Below are 19,220 nucleotides of genomic sequence, written 5' to 3' on the forward strand. Positions count from 1 at the left end.
GTGTCAGACACGAAATGAAGTCGTTCTTTGATCCTGTGGTGGAAAGTGTGATCAAGAAAGTGGAAGAACAAAAAGCGCAGCTTGCGAGAAAGAACGCCAAGATTAATCGCGTTGTTCTGATAGGCGGCTTCGGGGACTCCCCATACCTGAACGCTCGCCTCAAATCGTGGTGCACATCAAACGATATCAGACGTTTTACGTGTCCAACAGATTGGTATGATACACGATTGTCATCGTGGCTAAGTCGGAGCCGCTAACATATTCATCAGCCAAGCGGCCATCGTCAAGGGCGCAGTTCTAAGAGGCCTTGAAGGCATTCGACCAACGACCATAGTTGCTAAGCGCAGCTATGGCTGGAGCTGGGGTTGCGCGTTCAGGGAAGGCATTGACGATGAAGAGGACGCATATCACGACATCTACACAGTGAGTATATTCCGATTTCATCAAGGGTTCCCTCGTCCCCATCCACCATGATCATCATATCGAACTCAATACGGTGACTCGTTTATCGTTGAAAGTCAAGCCGTGATTGCATGTGGCCAATACGCTTGGATGCTTCGGCCCAGCAAACACCTGGCCTGTGGTCCTGCTCAATGTTACTTAGGGCTGACATTTCTCCTAGGGCCACAAGCTGTGCACAAGGATGCACTGGACAGTAACCAAGGTGAGCGCTGTATGTAACGTGGTATCAGTATTGTGCTGACATAACTTAGGGACAGGAAATCGACTCTGACTTCAAGGTAGCGAGAACTGTTAAAACCAGCGTCAAAGACGGCGAGGAGTGGCGCAGCAAGTTGACTTTGTACTCCTGCCCCCTCGATGTGCCACCAGAGCGTCCGGATCACGTTAGCATTGTTCGTGAGGGGGTCGTAATCACTCAATTCACAAGCTTATCAAACGTCGACCGAAGCGAATACAGCGATGAATTCAGCATGACCGTGTATCGGTTCAAATACGACCTGGAGGCAAACTTTCGTGCAGAAGACGGCATCTTAGCGTTCAATTCCTCGAGGAACGGCAAAGAAGTTGGCAACACTACGATAAATTTTGAGAGTCGTTGAGACCAACTCTAACCTGCTGTGTGGCTTCGCCTCCATCGAGCAACTGGCCGCTTCCTATACTGAAATAAAAGTACCAGGACATGGCCATTGCACATGGGATTTCCATCGACCTTGCACCAACGGGATGCGCTGAGGTCGGCTTGCACCGTGCAAAAGACACAGCCAAGCATATCGACTAGCTTTGCCACTTCCTTGTGAGTCGGCTAGACCGTCCGACACGTCGAACAGCTTCGCGGTCCACCAAAATCGAAATGTATGCAGTGCATCAGGCAGAGTGGTTCTAGTGCGTCGTCGCAAGGATAAAAGATAGTGGGTGGAGCAACAAGCAGGAGCAGATACGTGCTCATCCCTCCCAGCCACAATGAGACAAGGAGAGAGAGAACCGGCAATTCATTCACATGCAGAAGCATTCTCCTCTAATCGCGAGCTCCAAAGCACGGTGACCATTCACTGGAATCGCAAAATTCTCCGAGTTCACGCAGAATGGGTCCAAGCGATGCATGGCAAGACAACGTGCAGTGCATGTCGACTTGAAGACGCGTACGGAGCGCTAGGAGAAGCGCGGGCAAACCAGCATTCGAACGCGGATTGAGCCCATTCTCCTCGCTGACCGGTACCTGGAATGGGTTAGAAGACCAGAAATGTGTCCTCGCCACGCGGCACACGCGAGCGATAAGCGAAGAAGATAAGATGTGAGATAATTGAAACACCTGAATTGACATACAGAGGGGGGCAAGGCTGTCGTAGCAGGTATAGACCCGGCTCGGTGCCGCGCTCTGCATCTAGGCGAGGCTTCTTCACAGCAAGGGTGTTCAGGTGATAGCACTGTGACGAAGCGGCACGAAAACGTTTAGTACAACTACGAAACCTTGGCTCGTGCTCGGCGATGGGTGGCATGCACCTTTGGAAAATGTGATCGTCGGCGTCAGTGATCGGCTATTGTTCTTCAATGCCTTCGTAAGTGGTGCTTGACGACCTTTACACTTCTGACAACCACCCAAGGCACTACATCGGTGCTTGGTCGAGTGGAATCCCCTCACGCCTAGGTTGGGAACTTCAACAAGGGAATGATCTCTTTTCATACGATTAGTGTACTTCTGCACAAAGCCTTCAGTAAAGGACGTATCCATCACAAGCAAGGCACGCCGGAGTCAACGCACCGCAAGTCCACGTACTCCAGTGGTTCTCGATCTGATGTTCGAGATAAGATTGCTGAGTTTTGGAAACTGAACAAGGACGATCGTGCTGTTGTCGGGCAACTGGCATGTGCACTTCTTTGTCTAGCTGGGTCATTACGATATTTAATGCTGAATGTCGATCAAGGAGATGCACTACGATTATGTAACGTACACATTCAACTCATCCTTTGTGCCGGTTGTAACTGTTGACAGTTGTCCAGACATGTCTTCCAGGTTCGCTGAACAGTCACTGTGACATCCAAAGATGTTGTCATGAATGTAGCCACCGAAGTAAGCACGCATCGTCGCCAGTCGAGACAGATGTTGCCATTCCCAATGGTGTGGCGCTAAGCAGATAGAGTCTGTGGAAATGAGCATCTCGGGAAATGAGTGACGATCGGAACGCTTCCACTGACAGATTCTGCCGGAGACCGACTCCCTGAGTTTGTGCCTAAACCCGAATCGTAAAGGTACGAAGCTGTGCCTCCACTGGCAGCAGCGCCATGTATCTGCCGCGGAGAAAAAGAAGCCAATGGCTGATCGAGCCCCAAAATTCGATTTATCCCATTGACCTCTTCTCTCTCGTGATGAGCAAGGGAGTGTCTCCCATGTTCGTTTTGGCGTGCTTCAGAATCTTCAGCCTGCTTTCTTAAAGATTCGTTAGCACTAAAAAACAGAACCTAGCAGGAACACTAATCTATGCTGATCACGAGCAACGCGTGCTGTTACTGGCATCATCGCGTTTAACAGCTTGTGCACAGTGGATTCGCTACACATACCTAAGTGCGAACCACCCGAACATCGGGCTCAAGTTTCCGTCCCAATGTCCACTAGTAACGGGGTGAAGACGAGGCGTTGAAGCAAAGCCAGCGTCAGATCCTGCAGAAATCACAATGGCTAGCGAGCCCAGGTTGTGTGGGCATCGTGCTGTCCTAAATTCGCCGATAGCTAGATCTAGCTATGAGCAGGACAACTGTCGTGCAATATGCATCAATTCTGATTTCCTTACCTTACATCGTATCCAGTACACCGTTGCTCCTTGCCTCTCTCTCCAGATCGGTCCCTTACCCCAGTCGCTCCTTCCTTGCCAGGGTTGTCGATTGCCTCCTGCGGAGCATTGAGGCTATTGAAACTCAAACCTAAAACCAGTCTGTTGGCTCTGTAGCCAGTCTCACGAACCAGCCTGGCACATCTCTCAAAACCTACCTCGGAACACGAAAAACCACTGCAAGACTTGCTCAAAATGTCTACCTCAGGTCTGTAGTAAGATCTGTACAGATCTCGACCGATCAAGGGCCGTGCTTCATTCCGCGGTTGGGCATTCCAAACGCTCCTCCGGACCAGCCCCCTCTCGCAAAAACAAACAACCGATCGCACTCGAAAAAGATTACAGACTGGACGCGCTCTACAGGTCGTGGGATGCATGATCAATCAGTCGTCCAACCATGCAAGAAGGAGGGTACAACAGCGTTCACGTGGCTCCGCTGAACATTAGGAAGAGTCAGAAGGATCTCAGCGAGAGCATTCAGCTCGCCGCAAAGGTGGACTCCGGACTTCACCATGACAAGGAACTCCCGGACGCGCCAGAGGAGCCATATTCACCAAGACCCAAGTTCCAAAATTTCCTTCGCGCTTCCTATCCTTTCCAGCCGCAGGACCAGTTTTCCTCGACCTCCGTGACCATCCCTCTGACTTCTGGCGACATTGTGTTGGTTCATTCTATTCACACAAATGGCTGGGCCGATGGCACATTATTGGAGACTGGGGCGAGAGGCTGGCTGCCTACGAATTACTGCGAGCCATACGACTACGCAACCATGCGACCGTTGCTCAAAGCACTGACCGAGTTCTGGGACATTATACGCAGCGACAACGCAGACGTTCCTGAGCTGCACCGTACCCATGATTACATGCGAGGTATGGTCGCTGGCGTTCGCTTCCTGCTAGAGAAATCCGACTGCCTTACAAGAGATGCTGTCTTGGTCAAAGAATACGACAGTATTCGAAGAACGAGGAAAGGCCTTCTGGCCGATCTTTCCTTGCTTGTAAAGGCTTCAAAATCTGCACAGCTGACTGGACTCAATCCTGAATCGCCCGAGTTCGATGAAAAAGTTTCGGATGACCTCCTGCTGAAGGCATTCCAGGTCGTAACTCGCGCAGTCACCTTCTTCGACATATGGAGCGAAGATGTTGCCTTCACTCGCAGTCCACGATTCACCTCTCGCTCGCCCCAAGCACTCTCTCCAATCATTCCAACCACGGCGCGTGCCAGCATCGTTCGCCCTGCCAGCAAACGCTCCAGCCTCTACGGTAGCCAAAGACCTTCGAATTGTCCTAGCATGAACTACTCCAGGACTCGTCCTGCTTCCATTTCGAGGCCATCTACAGTGACACATCGCATGTCCTACACCAGTAGGAACCTGCATATTCGTCAAGGCAACATGGCCTCTGAACAACTCAGTGACACCTACGACGCTTTTCTCGGTGTTCTCGCTTCCTTCCTGGGTTCGCACATGCAATCTCGCTCATCATCCGAGTTACTCTTGACAACACAACAAGCTGTGAAATCTTGCCGCAAACTTTTGGAGGTCGTTGAAATCATTTTGGAACACGACTCCTTGAACTCGGACGATCTTCAACAAGCCAAAGACGTCATGTATGACAGAATCACTACCTTGGTCCATGCCGCAAGAGAGGTGTTTCGTCCTTTGCATACCGAGGACGATGATATGATTTATTTGCCTGGTGAAGGTGCACGCCTTGTTAATGCAGCTACTGCTTGCGTGAGCGGCGCAGGCCGTTGTGTTGCCAAGGCTAGAGTCTTGCTTGAAGATATCGGAGATTTCGAGCTCGAGTTGCGTGTCAATACGTCAGATGTCGCTTCCATATCCAACGCTGACTCACTTTCACCCACGGAGTCGCTCCTGGCACCATGCTCGTTAGCACGAGGGACACAACTAAGCCTCGAGGGGAATTCCTCATCCAGACTGAGTGTTCTAAAGGATCTCGGACCGTCTAATGAATGTGGCGAAAGCAGCGCGTGCACACAACTGGCCGAAAGCCCCATTAGTCCAACATCGGATTCGTTTGCTCATGTCTATCATGCGGATGCAGCGCACGCTCAGCAGGAGCAATCTCTTGCACGAACAATGCTCCATAAGAGCGAAAGCACTCTTGTCTCGTCTCCACGCTACTCTGGTCCCAGCTTCATCTCGGAGACTTCGACTCGTGCAACGTCCCCTGATGCGCAGGTGAAAAACAGTCCGAAACAGGTCGACGACGATCATGACGACGACGACGATGCTTTACTGGAGCATCATTACGCCCACGAGCTTGTAGTCAGTTCCGAAGGCCGTCTCATTGGTGGCAGCCTCAACGCCATCATAGAACGGCTGACGTCGCACGAAGCAACACCTAATTCAGGCTTCGTCACTATGGTATATCTGACCTTCAGACTATTTGCAAACCCTCTCGAATTTGCTCAAGCACTAGTTGCTCGTTTTGAGTATATCGAGGCTTGCCCAAAAATCTCCCATCCTGTCCGGCTCAGAGTTTCCAATGTCTTCAAAGGCTGGCTCGAATCGCATTGGCGCCATGATTGTGACGAACCCACTATACCATACATTACAAGCTTCTTCGAGGAAAAGGTTACGCAGTTGCTGCCATCAGCAGGCTCCCGGCTGCTGGATCTGGTTCATGTTGTTCGCACTACTCATGCTCCGGCTGTACCCCGAATATTATCTGCCATGGGCAAAACCAACACGGTCGGTTCATCTAAAATCGACCCCGATCAGCCGGCGCCACCCTCAATTCTGTCGAAGAGTCAGCTTAACGCTTTGAAGATGTGGAAGATGGGTGCCTCAACTCTGAGTATTCTAGAATTCGATCCTATGGAATTGGCCCGTCAAATTACCATCAAAACATCGGCGATTTTCTGTTCAGTACTCCCGGAGGAGCTACTTGGTTGCGAGTTTACTAAGCCATCTAGTTCGCTCGCTGTCAACCTTCGAGCCATGGCTCAACTATCCACAGACCTGAACAACCTTGTAGTTGAGTCGATATTGCAGCTAGAGGATACTAAGAAGAGAGCGATGCTACTGAAGCAATGGATCAAAGTAACTTCCAAATGTCTTGAGCTACACAATTACGAAACTTTTATGACCATTAATGCATCGCTGAACACCACAGCTATTTTACGCCTCAAAAAGACATGGGAACTTGTTGGACAGAAGACGAAGTCGATGCATGATTATCACACAGAAATCTGCAGTCACGAGAAGAATTATGCTTGCCTTCGGAGGCGCTTCGAGAGCGCTGCTCTTCCCTGTCTGCCTTATGTTGGCATTTACAGGACAGATCTTATCTTTACTGATCAAGGCAACCCCGCCATGCGCGAGCTTCAGACTGGCAACGGTACCATCTCTGTAATCAACCTCGGTAAACATGCAAGAACCGCAGAAATCATTTCGGATCTACAACGATTTCAGATACCGTACAAGTTGACTTCGGTTGATGAGCTTCAGACCTGGTTGCAGGATGAATGCGTTCGCGTACGAGCAGCTGGAGATCGCAATGTCCATAACCAATATCGAAGATCACTTATCCTCGAGCCCAAATTCGACTCATACACTCAGCAACAACCTACAAAGATCAAGGCGTTTGCCTCCATGACCTCTCTGACAGGAAAAGACCGTTTCGACTTTCTCACCTGGACACATAATAACAGTAAAGAGAGGGTCAACAATCTGGATACGTTGTGAGTTCTTAAATACTACATCTACTCTGGAATATTATCCTGCCACTGGCTCTGTACAGCTACTCAAATATTTATTAACATTGTTTGGAACCTTTCCTTGAACGCTGATTTTGTGATACCCTCGAAGTTTGTAAGACATTGGACTAGCACCTGGATTTTTGGTGACATGTGTATGGCGTTTACGATATCACGAGCGGCGATGCGGCCCGCTAGCCATGGTCTTGGTGTTGGTGTTGCTATTGTGGTTTTAAATATCAGCTAGCACGGTGGAAGGAACCATAATCCAAAGGCAGGTGCAAGCAGAGGACAGAGCACATACCTGAGCGCAATCAGAGCAGTATCGGATAATTGAATGCAGTGCTTTTCGTTTTAATGTTACATCTTCACGATTCCCTTTCTCTTAACTACAGCATACCTGAAGCATTCCAGCCAAGACGATCGTCTTTCAACAAAGGTCTGTGCCACAGCATATTTTTACACCCTGCACTGAATGTTCAGCCGACTCGTTGACGAGTTCGCTGCATTGACTGATCTGTGGGCTGTACAAGGTGAGTCCAATCTTATACCTACACCATGACTTCATGCTACTAACCAAGGGAGTATGTCTCGACTCACATACACAGATGGTTGCACCAAATTTCACACCATCACGTCCTTGTCATGCACACGAGCAATGCAGGTCAACATTCGTGAGCTGCTCTCTTTGAGCCTCTTCCTGATTCCATTGCTTGCAAGTCCCATCGAGGTCGGATCTAGCTTCGCTGAAAGCGCAGGACTCGACGACTCCACTGCCGTAAAGATCATCTCTCTGCGTCGCAGCAAGCATGACCTCCAGCATTCGTCTCGAGCCCTTCGCAACGTGAAGCGAGCTCAGGGCCCAGTCTCTCTCAATTCCTCCAGGCTTACGGACTCGGAAAGCCGGATCTATCAGAAGGGCTATGCTATACTTCGCGCGACGGCCGCTACATTTCTTGCTCCCATCTCGATTGGTGGACAGTCTTTTCTCCATGTCCTTGATACCGGCAGCGCAGATACGTGGGTTGCATCTTCGTCCTTTGAGTGCCTCGATGTGATCACCCGGAAACGCATCCCTCGGGAGCGTTGTTACTTCGGCCCAACCTATACCCCTGACAGCAACTTCCGATCGATCGAAGATCAGAATTCCAATATCACATACGGCGATGGAGAGTTCCTGATCGGCACATTCGGCACAGTTGACGTGACCCTCGCCGGCATCACAGTCTCCCAGCAACAAATCTCGCTAGCAGAAGAAGCAGGGTGGCAAGGAGACGGGATAACAAGCGGTATCATTGGACTGGCTTTCCCTGCTTTAACGGCTGCATACGTCGGCACCAACCCCACTCTTGGTGTGTACTGCCGACCTGGTGGCCAGGGCAAGAATTGTAATCAGATCATCTATCCGAGTCTGATCGACAACATGTTCTTCAAGCAGCAATTGACGAAGCCCGTTTTCGCGCTGGCACTAAGTCGTGATGAGAATGGAAGTGGCTTTGGAGGGTTCCTGACTATTGGTGGTATTCCACAGCCTGATCTGGTTGGCGTGACTGATCTTCGATTTGCTACGACTGAGATTGACGTACTGTCTGGGGATGATCAGTTCAGGTACTACTTGATGAGCATTGAGGGTCTGGTGATGCTACCTGCAGGCTCTTTGATACCCGACGGCAATACCCTGACACGTCGCGGCCGTTCAGGCAGAGGACGTGGCAAGAATAACAGAAAACCCAGCAGGAAGCCCAAAGGCAATGACAACAATAACACTACCATACCCATCACTAATACCACCTCACCAACCATGATCTCAAACCGCATCGTCCCCGGCAGCGCAAACGGCGCATACATCCTCGACTCCGGCAAAACCCTCTCCTTCATCCCCAACTTCCTAGCGCAGCGCTACAACTCCCTCTTCGATCCACCCACCTTCATCGATCCCTCCTCTGGCTTCTACGTTGTGACTTGCGACGCCGTCGCGCCACCATTAGGAGTACAGATTGACGGAATAGTGTTCTGGCATAATCCGAAGGATCTGGTTAAGCGGTTTGACGTCAGTGGACGGTATTGTATTAGTGGGATACAAAGTGCTGGGGCTTTGGGAGGGGTTAATATTTTGGGAGATGTGTTCTTGAATAATGTGCTTGCGGTATTTGATTTGGGGGAGAAGGTTATTAGTTTCGCGGCGAGGAGGGAGTACGTGTCTTGAGGAGATGTGGAAAGGGCCACAATATTTTGTCAAAGGTTGGGGTTTGCTGAGATTTGGTTTAAAGAGCTGGACTTGTGTTCGTCCTTGTGGGCTCCTTGGTGTGGGCATAGAGCGTTTTACCTAGATTCATTAGGCGAAGAGGCGAACGAAAAGACTAGTCGAGGGTAGATGCGACTTCGTAGACTGTAAGCTTCGTTTTTTGTTCAATAGAGACTAGCTGAGCGACCTGTTTGGAGCGCCACTTCCCGGAATATACTGTTGACATTTCCCGACCTTTTACTCCATATCGTATGTTCAAATACATGGGTGGCCAAGCAGCCTGAATATCTCCTTGCCCACGTCTTTCTTGATCAAACTTTACTTGCTCGATTGCACATCACATCGTTGAGTATTATCCGCCCACCTCACATGCTCATCGCTTCCACTAGATTGCTCGTCGATCACACCAGGTGCTGTCACAGGTGGCAAGCACTGTCTGCAGGGATCTCCACGCAAAATCTTTGTACATAGTCGCGTTTGGAGGAGACTGCCATAAGCATATTCGACTGGTAGCCTTTGACTGTCGTATATCATCAGAGCTTCTGCATCATCGTGCTCGACCAAAGTGAATTCTTCATCTGATGTATCGCCTTCGTCCATGTCCCCCCATTCCTCTTCGTCGATATATTGCTTCGCTGAAATACTCTTCACGCTCTTTCCGGCATGCTTGGACAAGGTAATGAGTGGTTTCCTGGGCTTTGCTGAAATACCGTGTGCGACAGGCGCTCGTACTGACGGACTGTGAGCAGTGGCATCGTGTCTCAGCGTGATGGTTCCCTGAGCTGAACGCTCCGCTGTACGGAGCTCGCTGGCACCGCCGTTGATTTGAAGTTCAGGGTCGCTGGTTGAGTCTGTGGTGCGCAAAGTCGCTGGAGAGGACATGACTCTTCTAAGATATGTGTGAAGCGTTTCGAGTACGATCGTGATCCGAGTGTACAGCAGATAGCGGCCTCTGAAGATCTGAAGGAAGTCCTGGCTCTCAGGAACTTCTTTCGCAGCATATATCTATTGTGAAGACAAGTAGCAACTTAGAGGTTCGGAGAGACACGAAGTCGACAGATATCATCATGAGCCATGCACCTTCATAACTTCACTTGCAACTTTACTCTTCGCTCTTATCGTCTCACCTTTGAATACGAGTATCCATGGTACAATCGTTAACAGCACCGCCACACCACCCAATAAGCTGCTCGCTGCCGGAAACCCTAGTCTTGTGAACAGAATCCGTGAGAAGAGAGGAAACACAGCCCCCAAAATGTTCCGACAGAAACTTTGACAAGCCAAAGCGCTACTTGCATACCGATGGTAAACATCAGCAAGGTAATTAAAAACAGCAAGGTAGATCGAGAATATCCCCATCATGGCACAGCCAATACCGAGGCAGGGGACAATCCAGTGTATAGAAGAGTATGATGTCCAGCCAAACCAGAAGAGGCCGATGGGCAATAATGCAGCCTCGAGACAGGCAAAGTATAGACGTCCTTCCGGAGCCTGTAGCAGTTTCGGAAAGTGCTTTCGAGCAATTGATTCCTGGCCGATGGACAATGCTGCAGCTAGTAGTGTGCCTACGATGAGAGTGGTGAAGACTGATCCTTGCTGTTGGGTATTGAAATTGTGGTTGGTCTCGAAGACGAGAGGTAAGACGTTGAGCTGCATGTAGAGACAACCCCACGCGAAGGCGGCCCACAGGGAGAACGCAAACACGACTGGCTCAGTCACGAGGAGCTTGAATGGAGTGGTAAGTGACAAATAGAGTAGATGTGCCAAGGATTTGCGAGATGCGTCAGCCGCAACTTCGTAGCGTACGTTGAGATCCATCGACTGTGGTCCTGTCTTTTCAGACGAGGAGATGCAGTCCCCAATCTGCTCGTGCTGCAACTTGTCCAAGTACTTATTGATCTTCTTCGCCTTCCGACTCAATAGCACCGACCCTCTCGTCTCTTTAAACAGTACGGCTATGGCGACCATGATCATGCCTAAGCTGATGACTTGGTGCCAGAAGACCCATCTCCAGGTCGTCCGACCAATGATGAAACCACTTAGTAGAGGTCCAAAACCCGTACCTGCCAATGCAGACGCAGAGTACAACGCCATGGGTGTGTTGCGTTCCTCGGCATGGTAAACGTCACTCACCACTCCCCCTATAATTGTTGCAAATGTACTGGCCCCAGCACCAACGAAGAATCTAGCAATAAGCATGCCCGCAAAGCTGTTTGTGAGTGCACACCCGATTTGTGCAACGAAGAACATGAATCCACTGAACAAGAGCACCGGTCTTCGCCCATTGAGTTCGGACAGTGGTGCAAGAAACATAGGGCTTACCGCAAAACCAACACACCATGTTGTCACACCAGTTTGAAATGTCTCGGTAGATATGTTAAATTTGGCAGTGAGAGGTCCCGAGGCGATGGAATATGATCCTGCGCTGTAGGCAGCTGCCCATGTTGCGGCGCAAGAAAGGATGAGGCATATGTTCTTGCGGTTTCGCGACCACCTGAACGGGGAGTCGTAATTATTGAGATTCAAATTGTCACTGATGGTCGATGGCAAAGGTGTGTCGAAGGTCAAATTCATTCGGCTGTCTGACTGTACACCAGGTGATATTCCAGATTCGTTCGAGCTTTCAAGTGGTTTAGGTCCATCGCTGGGAGCATTATGCTGGTGGTCTCTGCGTAATGAGTCGATTTCTGTGTTAGATTCTAGACTTGGACTACGCGAGCGCGAGCGCGAGATCATGTGAATTGCTGCTCGTGACATGACAGCCACATGTGAGGATTCGAAACAAAGTGCAGGGACATGAGTTGGAGACAGATCTCCTGGCTTAAAGCGACTTTTGGAAATGACATAGGGCGGATTCTCTGTACAATGCTGCTTTCAAAGCATTTTCGAGATTCTCTCAAGACTGGATGTCCCGAGGTATGTTGACCAATAGCGGTGAGACGGCGTTGGAGCCGAAGACTTTATTGTGGTCGGCACGAACGACGTTGATGGTTAAACCGTCTTCAGGTTCTCTACATGCGACGCTGGCAGCACAGCACAGCACATCTCTCGAGTGTCAGAAGTACAGTACCACGATGACTGTCCACAACTCATGCTGCGAGGCACTGAATTTTCGGCTATCTCTAACAATATCTTTGATCTCGTCGCATCTGTCTGTACCTATTGAAAGCTGTAAACATTTGAGTTGACCTCAAAAATTTCGAGGAACAGGAGAGGGCGCATCATACGATCTATTGAGTAGGAAACCACTCGCAATGGGTTACATAAATGCACAATCGATCTGTTTTGTCTATCCTTGGAAGTCATCTATAATACAAAAACGCGGTCATAGTTCATCGTTGACCTGCAAGTCGCCTATCTTGGACTTCTGTAAGAGCGCGACTTCCGCTGATGAAGGTTACCATGCCAACTGCAAATAGAGCAGGTAATGTCTGGAAGAGGTTCCAGCTTGAGTAATACATGAACAGTATGCCTTCGAGACCTATGATTGAGCCAACAAACAAGGCATGAGCGACGGGTGCATCTGACAGGGCCTTCTGGAAATGATTGACATTGCCCCCAAGGAACAACCACTAGAACAATCAGTAACAGCACTTGATCTTCGATGGATATTGGAACTTACTGCACCGAGCAGGACGGGTAACGCCGCGACTGCTCCAAGTGCGAAGACAATGCTGATCAAAATGTTAGGTGATTTAGGATCACTTCTGAAGATGTGGTGTATTTCTGGCAACTTCCCATATCTCAGGGCTTTCTCAGTCGTACTAGCCGGTATGTTCTGATCCGTGACAACATTGAGGTTGAAAGCGAGAGAATTGTAACCGGTGAAAGAGCCGAAAGAAGCAACGACCAGATGCGCAGTTATCTTTGCATTGCTCCTCAGAAATTGTGTAGGAAGGTCTTTCTGTGTCTACATGCCCCATTAGCCAGCGCTTTCGAATTATGCCTTCTTGTCCTCATACCAAGTCGACCTTGGCCTTTCCTGATTCCTTGACACTTAGTGGATACGAAAGGTCGAGATTCGAGGCGCCATCTCTGAGTAGCAAGAATGCCTGGTGCGGTCGTTTGGCAGTCTTTCCTTCTTGAGTTGTGAGCACAATCTTGAGGCTGTCGCTCGACCCCAACTCAATGGGTTTAGCCAATGGCTTGCCAGGTGTGAGGCTGCTCCAATTAGTACATCACTCGACCATGACTTGAACGTCTATACCTTTCCTTTCGAGCACCTCCTACACCCGAGCCTTTACTCTGCACAGACACTGTTGCATCCGTGAACGTCCAGCTTGCGCCCAGTACAGTTGGTGTAGAAAATGCGAACAAAGCCAGCGTCAAAAAGTTGCCCAATACCCTCATCCTGAAGTTGTGGCTAGGACGACTCACGAACACTCGTGGTGAGGTTGTATAGAGTGGTGCACCTGAACCGTGTTCATTTGTCTCAAGAAGGAAGGTTTCCCGCACTCGCTACAACAACTGAGACTTTCCCAGAATTCACCAATGGATATGATACGGGACTAGCTGACAAGTCGTTGATGCTATCGGCTCACAGAACGTCTAAAGAGTGACGGTTGATAACGGACGGCAGAGTTGGACTTAGCAAGCGCAAGAAAGTTGGTATTGATTCCAATGGACAAGACTTGGGGAGGAGCATCAAACAGTGTAGATATAGTAGTCCACAACTGGAGACACAGATTCTTGTTCTACAGCATCTAGCTATAATTCCTTCCGCAAAGCATTTGTCTCTCCTTCCTGTTCCCCTTTCTTAAAGTAATCTGTGGCGGGTGCTGCAGTTGCTGCTCCAGCTACCGAGTGTAGGATGGACAAGAGCAAACAACACCGAGACTGTGCCGACAAAACACATACCACTGGCATATCTCTACTCGCCGCCGCCGCAGAACTGGCATGAAACCTTTGGAGGATCGCTAGGGAGAGCTTTGTTCTTCTCGGAGTGATCTAGCACAATGAAGACCATCGCTTTGCTCCGCAAACAGGACTGATCCTTCCTGGCATCGTGGCCCTAACAGCCTCATCTAAATTAGATGCTCGAACAAGTCGGACAAAGCTTTGCTGTCCGCAAGCGATCAACGATGCTTACGACAATGGTTCGAGTACCTAAGCCTACACCACATGCTCATCTGGGTATATACTCTACTCGATCAGATAGATGCGATGCTCTGCGCGATACAACCGACCCACTAGTGAATACTTCAGCAAGCACAACGCCTACTGCTGTCACCACACCTAATCCGGACTACGTTGGCAGTATTCAGCTTCGTAGTTCTTCCGTGTGCTCTCAAACTAGCGCAACAACCAGGGCGAGCAGTAAGATCGTATCATTGTCACCAAGCAAGGTCTGCAACATGAAGAAAGCAAAAGCGCCTGGTGGCTCACAAGCGGATCAAAATACGCCTGTTGCCGAGCCCAGGAGATCTGGACGAATTCATAAGCCCTCTGCCAAAGCCATGGATGTTGATTGTGGCAACGAGCTATATAAACAAATGAAGAAGAACAACGGTACACGGAGCGATACTGGACGCAAGGAAAGCACGAGGGAGCCGGAGACGAATTCCGGGAGTCCCATAGGTCGAAGCTCTCAAGCCACCAGTAGTAAAGCTGGTACACCATCAACTCAACGTTCGACACAAGGTAAAAGCAACAAACGTGCTCGCACTGCCAGTCCAACAGCGAGTTCAGTAGCATCGAGTGATAACATTGCCCCGAAAAGCAAGATCATACTCAAGATGTCGACGCGCAAGAGTCTTGAGAACACCAACGACTCTCAGCAAGACGATGGTCGCCCGGCCAAAAAGCGAAAGGTGAAGGCCACGCAGTCGAGCAGGTTGGCTGATGGCCCGTCACAGCATGAATACGACGTCAGATCAAGTAGTCCCGAGCCGCCAGCTGCCACGGAACCAACGAAGAGGACACCAAAGAAGAAAACAGACGCCAGTCCCCGTCAAGATATGAGAGAAACGAAAACACAGCAATCGAGGAAGTCGAGAAGTCCACAGGAGAAAGGGAACACAGACATTGAAAAATCGCACAGGACTCTTCGTCCTAGAGCCACCACCTTGAAGGCTGATAATTCGGCGTCACCTCAGAAGCGCGGCATAGATGACTCAACAGACGCAGACGCTAGGCCTGGCGAGAAACCAAAGAAGTCGTTACCTGGTCTCGATAAGACATCCAAGTGTAAGCTTGAGTGCCTTAACGAAGCCGAACTCCTCGCTACGTTTGCGGAAATCGCGGCAACAACACGCGATACTGGGGACGATGATGCCCAATTCACCGAACATCTAAATGCAGCTATAACGAAGTACTGCAAATGTGACGAAAGGCGGGTAGGAAAAGGCAAGGAGGGTAAAGATGACCCAAAGCCAACTACTGCGAATAAGGGAGTATCGAAAGACTCAGAAAAAGCCAATCCGTCGTCTCCTCCAGTCGACGTCGAAGCGAAGGAGAAGTCCCCAAAGAGAACCCCTAAAAAGGGTGGACCAAGACTCAAGTTATTGGTTCGTCCACAAGAACCCCAAGATCCTGCGGTTTGAAGCATAGTGTTCAAGATAGACGTTGCATGCACATCAGCATTATATTGGAGTTGGTACGGGATTCTGTATCCATTGCCGAGCTTGTAGTTTTAATTGATGTCAACAAATGCTCAGTTTGAATATCGTAGACAGCTTGGGTGTTTCAAGCAGAATAAGGTGGTTGAACCATGCATGCCTAGCAACAATTTCAGTGTTCTCAATGTCTTCAATATGCATCAACGTTGTTTGTTCATGATGGAACAGCGAAGGAGATGCATTAACCACAAGGAGTATTGGTTGCATACGTAATGATTGGCTCCGCTGTTCGGCGATCACAACCAGGTAGGAGTTGTTATGTCCAATGGTCGAGTCAAGCGACAAGGACTCACTTTCCATAGAGGAACAGACGGACTGTAAAAGGATGAAACACGTGTTTACGTGTAGAAAGGAAGTCTGTCAGTCGATTTCAAAATGTTGTCCAACCCCTGAAACAAGTTGTCTGCCAATCAGAAAGAGTCGTCAGTCTCCACCACGAACCTCTCGACGCGTGCTCTTGCGCCTCTGTTCAATAAAGTTGTCATCATAGTACGCAAAAGCCACCACTCAACCTAGACTTCGGTATCTAAAAAGGCAAGCATGGCCACTGAATTGGTGATCAAAAAACGAGGCAGGCCAAGGAAAGCAAATAAAGAGGTGTCAACCACCGAGCCAGATGCTGTATCAATCAATCAAACTTCGATAAATCGTTCTTTCAGCACCATTGGGAGTATCGAGAAGACGGCTTCAGCAAGGACGACTGCTACTCAGAAGAAGACCAAAATTACCGAGAGAGAAAATAATGATCTCTTGGAGTTGACCAACTCATCTGCGACCCGCAAATCGTCGAAGTCGAGGTCGAAGCCAAAAAGCGACGTATCAGAGTCATCGATTCTCCAGCAAGCGACAGCCTTTGGTACTGCGAAGCAGAGGAATATTTCAGAGGGTGACTTGTCTGTCGAAGCACAGAACGATCCTCTTCTCGATGCGTCAGCTATCACAAAAAGTCGTGATTTCACTTCTTCGCCAACCAATGTTTCTGGTCCAGCTGTAAAGGAGACAAGTTCTCCCGAAAGACCGGAGGATGTACCTGCACAAAGAAGCACGAAACTGTCTCAAATTACACTGAAATCGGACAAACCAGCACAGAAACCGTCCTCCTTCCTCGATTCCTTTCTTTCTGGGGTAGCAGATCCAGGTCCGGTTGTGTCAGAGGCCGACAAGATTTCTGACCGCGCTGCATTTAACCGCCCAGAGATAGACATTAACGACATTGTATCAGGCGCAGGCGTCACTGATATGTCTAGCTTCCCACCACCGAAACCCTCAAGTATCAAGGTCCGAAAAAGCGCGATACCTATCACTCCACCAAAGGCGTTCAAAGCTTATAGTCTGTCTTCGTTCCCTGATTCGGCGCAATCTCAAGGGCGAGCCAAGCAGGTACCATCAAGACCATCTAGAACAGTCGATCCGCTTAGCTACTCTGTGAGGGACTTCTCAGCTTTTCGCAGTAAACAGCCCCTGGCTGGCTCAGCACATAATATGCATACTGCTTCACAGAGCTCAACTGCGAGAGCTCCACCCACTCAGCAGTCCCCTTCAGTTCTACCTCAGAGCAACTTGAATACCACACACCAAAATGGTCCACCGTCGTATCAGTCCACAGCATTCCTTCAGACATCCTCCAAACCAATACCGCCGTCCACAACACCCTCGGGGGTGCAGAATCAGTCTGCTGCTACTTCACCACCACAACCATCTGTATCATCCGCATCGCCAGCGAGCCGGTCTCCACCGCGACCACTGCCCACGCCTTCATCGATGCCATCTTCATCAGCGCCTCGAGTCGTCCCAACCGGCGCTGAAGCCAAGCGTCCAACAGAAATGTCACGCGATGAGCTCTTACGAAACGCCGAATTCAAATCTCTGCGTCGAAGATGGACAGGCCTGATCATAGGTCTGCCAGTGCTAATCACGACGAGCTATTTATTGTGGAACAAGCTCAATGTGCAGGACCAGATAGAGGGGAGACGTGGTGAATTAGCAGGTGTAGATAGGGTTAGGGGTGTAGTGCCTAAGAGAATTTTAGATGACAAGGACTAAAATCGATGATGAGCTGTACGTAGTTGGACGCGATACTGGCAAGACCGTGATTTGTGTGGTCTTGCGTAGTCGTTGAAAGAATTTTCTATAGCTCTATTGTAATTTGGTAGAGTTGCTAGCTTGATGTGCACAGGGGTGATCTCTGTGCAGGCTTGCAATCATCGACGTGGTCTTCGTCATGCATAAAGTCGTGAGCTTTCGTAACCTCCCGCTGCGATAGTGCAGGTTTTGAGGCTACGTAGCTATACTTCGTCGTTCAGAGCTTAGCCTCAGCGACTGTGCTGCCCTCCCAGGCTTCACCCGCCTCTAGCTTCGTCCAGCTGCTCACAGAACCAGGCTCAATGCAAAGATACCTCTTCCAACCATCCTTCGGTTCAAAGTCACCCATGCCTGCAATCTTGTCTACCCAGCCGTTCCATACTGTGACGTCCGGAAGCGAATCTCGAGTTATAACCAAAGTTTCTTTGCCGCCTTCTTTAACGACGATTGGTGGTAGTGCTGGCGTAGTGTAGACTCTGTCTGTTTCGCCTTCGATAGGTAGGGCATCGTGCTTCTCGGTAAACGTTTGGGCTTTCTGAACCTTGTCGATGTATTGTGTACCCTCAAGACCAGATACTGTGGTTTGTGAGATGTCCTATGAGATGTGTTAGCTCTGTAGTATGTGGGTTTGTTCTCGCTCATCTTGTACTTACATTGACAGTGAAGTAGGTATGGAAGAGGCACTGGAAATCAAATGGCTTTTCGCCTTTGTTCTGCACTTGTAGCTGTACTTTGAGGGTGCTCTTGCTCAAAGTGACCGAGTAGACCAGTCCAAACTCATATGGCCACTTGTTTTTCGTATCTTCGGACAGCATGCTGCTGCTTAGACCAAAGTCTAGCTTCACACTGTCGTCACTCTTCGAGTCCGTGCTCTCACTACTGCTCTTTCCCATAAACTCCCAGGTGTTGTTTCGTGCAAATCCATGCTGGGGTAGCTGGCTTGTCTCATGATCTTTAGGAGGTGGACCGAAGACTGGAAAGACAATTGGAACACCTCCACGAATCGGTTTCTTGCCTGTTAAGTCTGCTGCAGTTGACAAGAACAACCTCTCCTTTCCATCTGAGGTTTTCCAACTGGTCACTGTAGCACCGAAGAGGTGCACCTGGGCTGACTCGCCTGTGGGCAGGGTAGCTGTAACAACGTTGTTGGACAAGTTTACCGTAGGCTGTGGGAGATGAGGAGGCTTTCCAATGGAGGTAGGACGGTTCTTCCGCTCCATGTTGTGAGCGGTTGAGCGATATTAGGGTAGGTAAGGAAAGAGGAAG

General features: G+C 49.6%; 8 protein-coding genes across 8 annotated transcripts; 5 read left to right on the forward strand and 3 right to left on the reverse strand.

Annotated features, from left to right (window-relative positions):
* Positions 1 to 14: 14 nt before the first annotated feature.
* LTR64_006356 (uncharacterized protein) lies at positions 15 to 1,061 on the forward strand (the record flags this gene model as incomplete). The annotated part of the gene is made up of 4 exons (XM_064900687.1): positions 15 to 214; positions 270 to 423; positions 623 to 664; positions 714 to 1,061. 4 exons carry the CDS (start codon positions 15 to 17, stop codon positions 1,059 to 1,061), a joined length of 744 nt encoding a protein of 247 aa, XP_064753999.1.
* Positions 1,062 to 3,684: 2,623 nt separating this feature from the next.
* On the forward strand, positions 3,685 to 6,999 carry BUD5 (Ras guanine nucleotide exchange factor bud5; the record flags this gene model as incomplete). Its single annotated transcript, XM_064900688.1, has 1 exon — positions 3,685 to 6,999. One exon carries the CDS (start codon positions 3,685 to 3,687, stop codon positions 6,997 to 6,999), a length of 3,315 nt encoding a protein of 1,104 aa, XP_064754000.1.
* Positions 7,000 to 7,485: 486 nt separating this feature from the next.
* LTR64_006358 (uncharacterized protein) lies at positions 7,486 to 9,216 on the forward strand (the record flags this gene model as incomplete). Its single annotated transcript, XM_064900689.1, has 2 exons — positions 7,486 to 7,543; positions 7,619 to 9,216. 2 exons carry the CDS (start codon positions 7,486 to 7,488, stop codon positions 9,214 to 9,216), a joined length of 1,656 nt encoding a protein of 551 aa, XP_064754001.1.
* A 357-nt stretch (positions 9,217 to 9,573) lies between these two features.
* Positions 9,574 to 11,991, reverse strand: LTR64_006359 (uncharacterized protein; the record flags this gene model as incomplete). Its single annotated transcript, XM_064900690.1, has 2 exons — positions 9,574 to 10,260; positions 10,336 to 11,991. The coding sequence occupies 2 exons, from the start codon at positions 11,989 to 11,991 to the stop codon at positions 9,574 to 9,576; spliced, it is 2,343 nt and encodes a 780-aa protein (XP_064754002.1).
* A 596-nt stretch (positions 11,992 to 12,587) lies between these two features.
* Positions 12,588 to 13,605, reverse strand: LTR64_006360 (uncharacterized protein; the record flags this gene model as incomplete). The annotated part of the gene is made up of 4 exons (XM_064900691.1): positions 12,588 to 12,827; positions 12,878 to 13,165; positions 13,218 to 13,416; positions 13,463 to 13,605. 4 exons carry the CDS (start codon positions 13,603 to 13,605, stop codon positions 12,588 to 12,590), a joined length of 870 nt encoding a protein of 289 aa, XP_064754003.1.
* Positions 13,606 to 14,609: 1,004 nt separating this feature from the next.
* Positions 14,610 to 15,797, forward strand: LTR64_006361 (uncharacterized protein; the record flags this gene model as incomplete). The annotated part of the gene is made up of 2 exons (XM_064900692.1): positions 14,610 to 14,895; positions 14,944 to 15,797. 2 exons carry the CDS (start codon positions 14,610 to 14,612, stop codon positions 15,795 to 15,797), a joined length of 1,140 nt encoding a protein of 379 aa, XP_064754004.1.
* Positions 15,798 to 16,412: 615 nt separating this feature from the next.
* Positions 16,413 to 17,915, forward strand: LTR64_006362 (uncharacterized protein; the record flags this gene model as incomplete). The annotated part of the gene is made up of 1 exon (XM_064900693.1): positions 16,413 to 17,915. One exon carries the CDS (start codon positions 16,413 to 16,415, stop codon positions 17,913 to 17,915), a length of 1,503 nt encoding a protein of 500 aa, XP_064754005.1.
* A 256-nt stretch (positions 17,916 to 18,171) lies between these two features.
* On the reverse strand, positions 18,172 to 19,174 carry LTR64_006363 (uncharacterized protein; the record flags this gene model as incomplete). Its single annotated transcript, XM_064900694.1, has 2 exons — positions 18,172 to 18,549; positions 18,608 to 19,174. The coding sequence occupies 2 exons, from the start codon at positions 19,172 to 19,174 to the stop codon at positions 18,172 to 18,174; spliced, it is 945 nt and encodes a 314-aa protein (XP_064754006.1).
* Between the last annotated feature and the right edge of the window lie 46 nt (positions 19,175 to 19,220).

This window comes from Lithohypha guttulata (genome assembly GCF_036872675.1).
Source record: "Lithohypha guttulata strain CCFEE 5908 chromosome Unknown scaffold_4, whole genome shotgun sequence".
Taxonomy (NCBI): domain Eukaryota; kingdom Fungi; phylum Ascomycota; class Eurotiomycetes; order Chaetothyriales; family Trichomeriaceae; genus Lithohypha; species Lithohypha guttulata.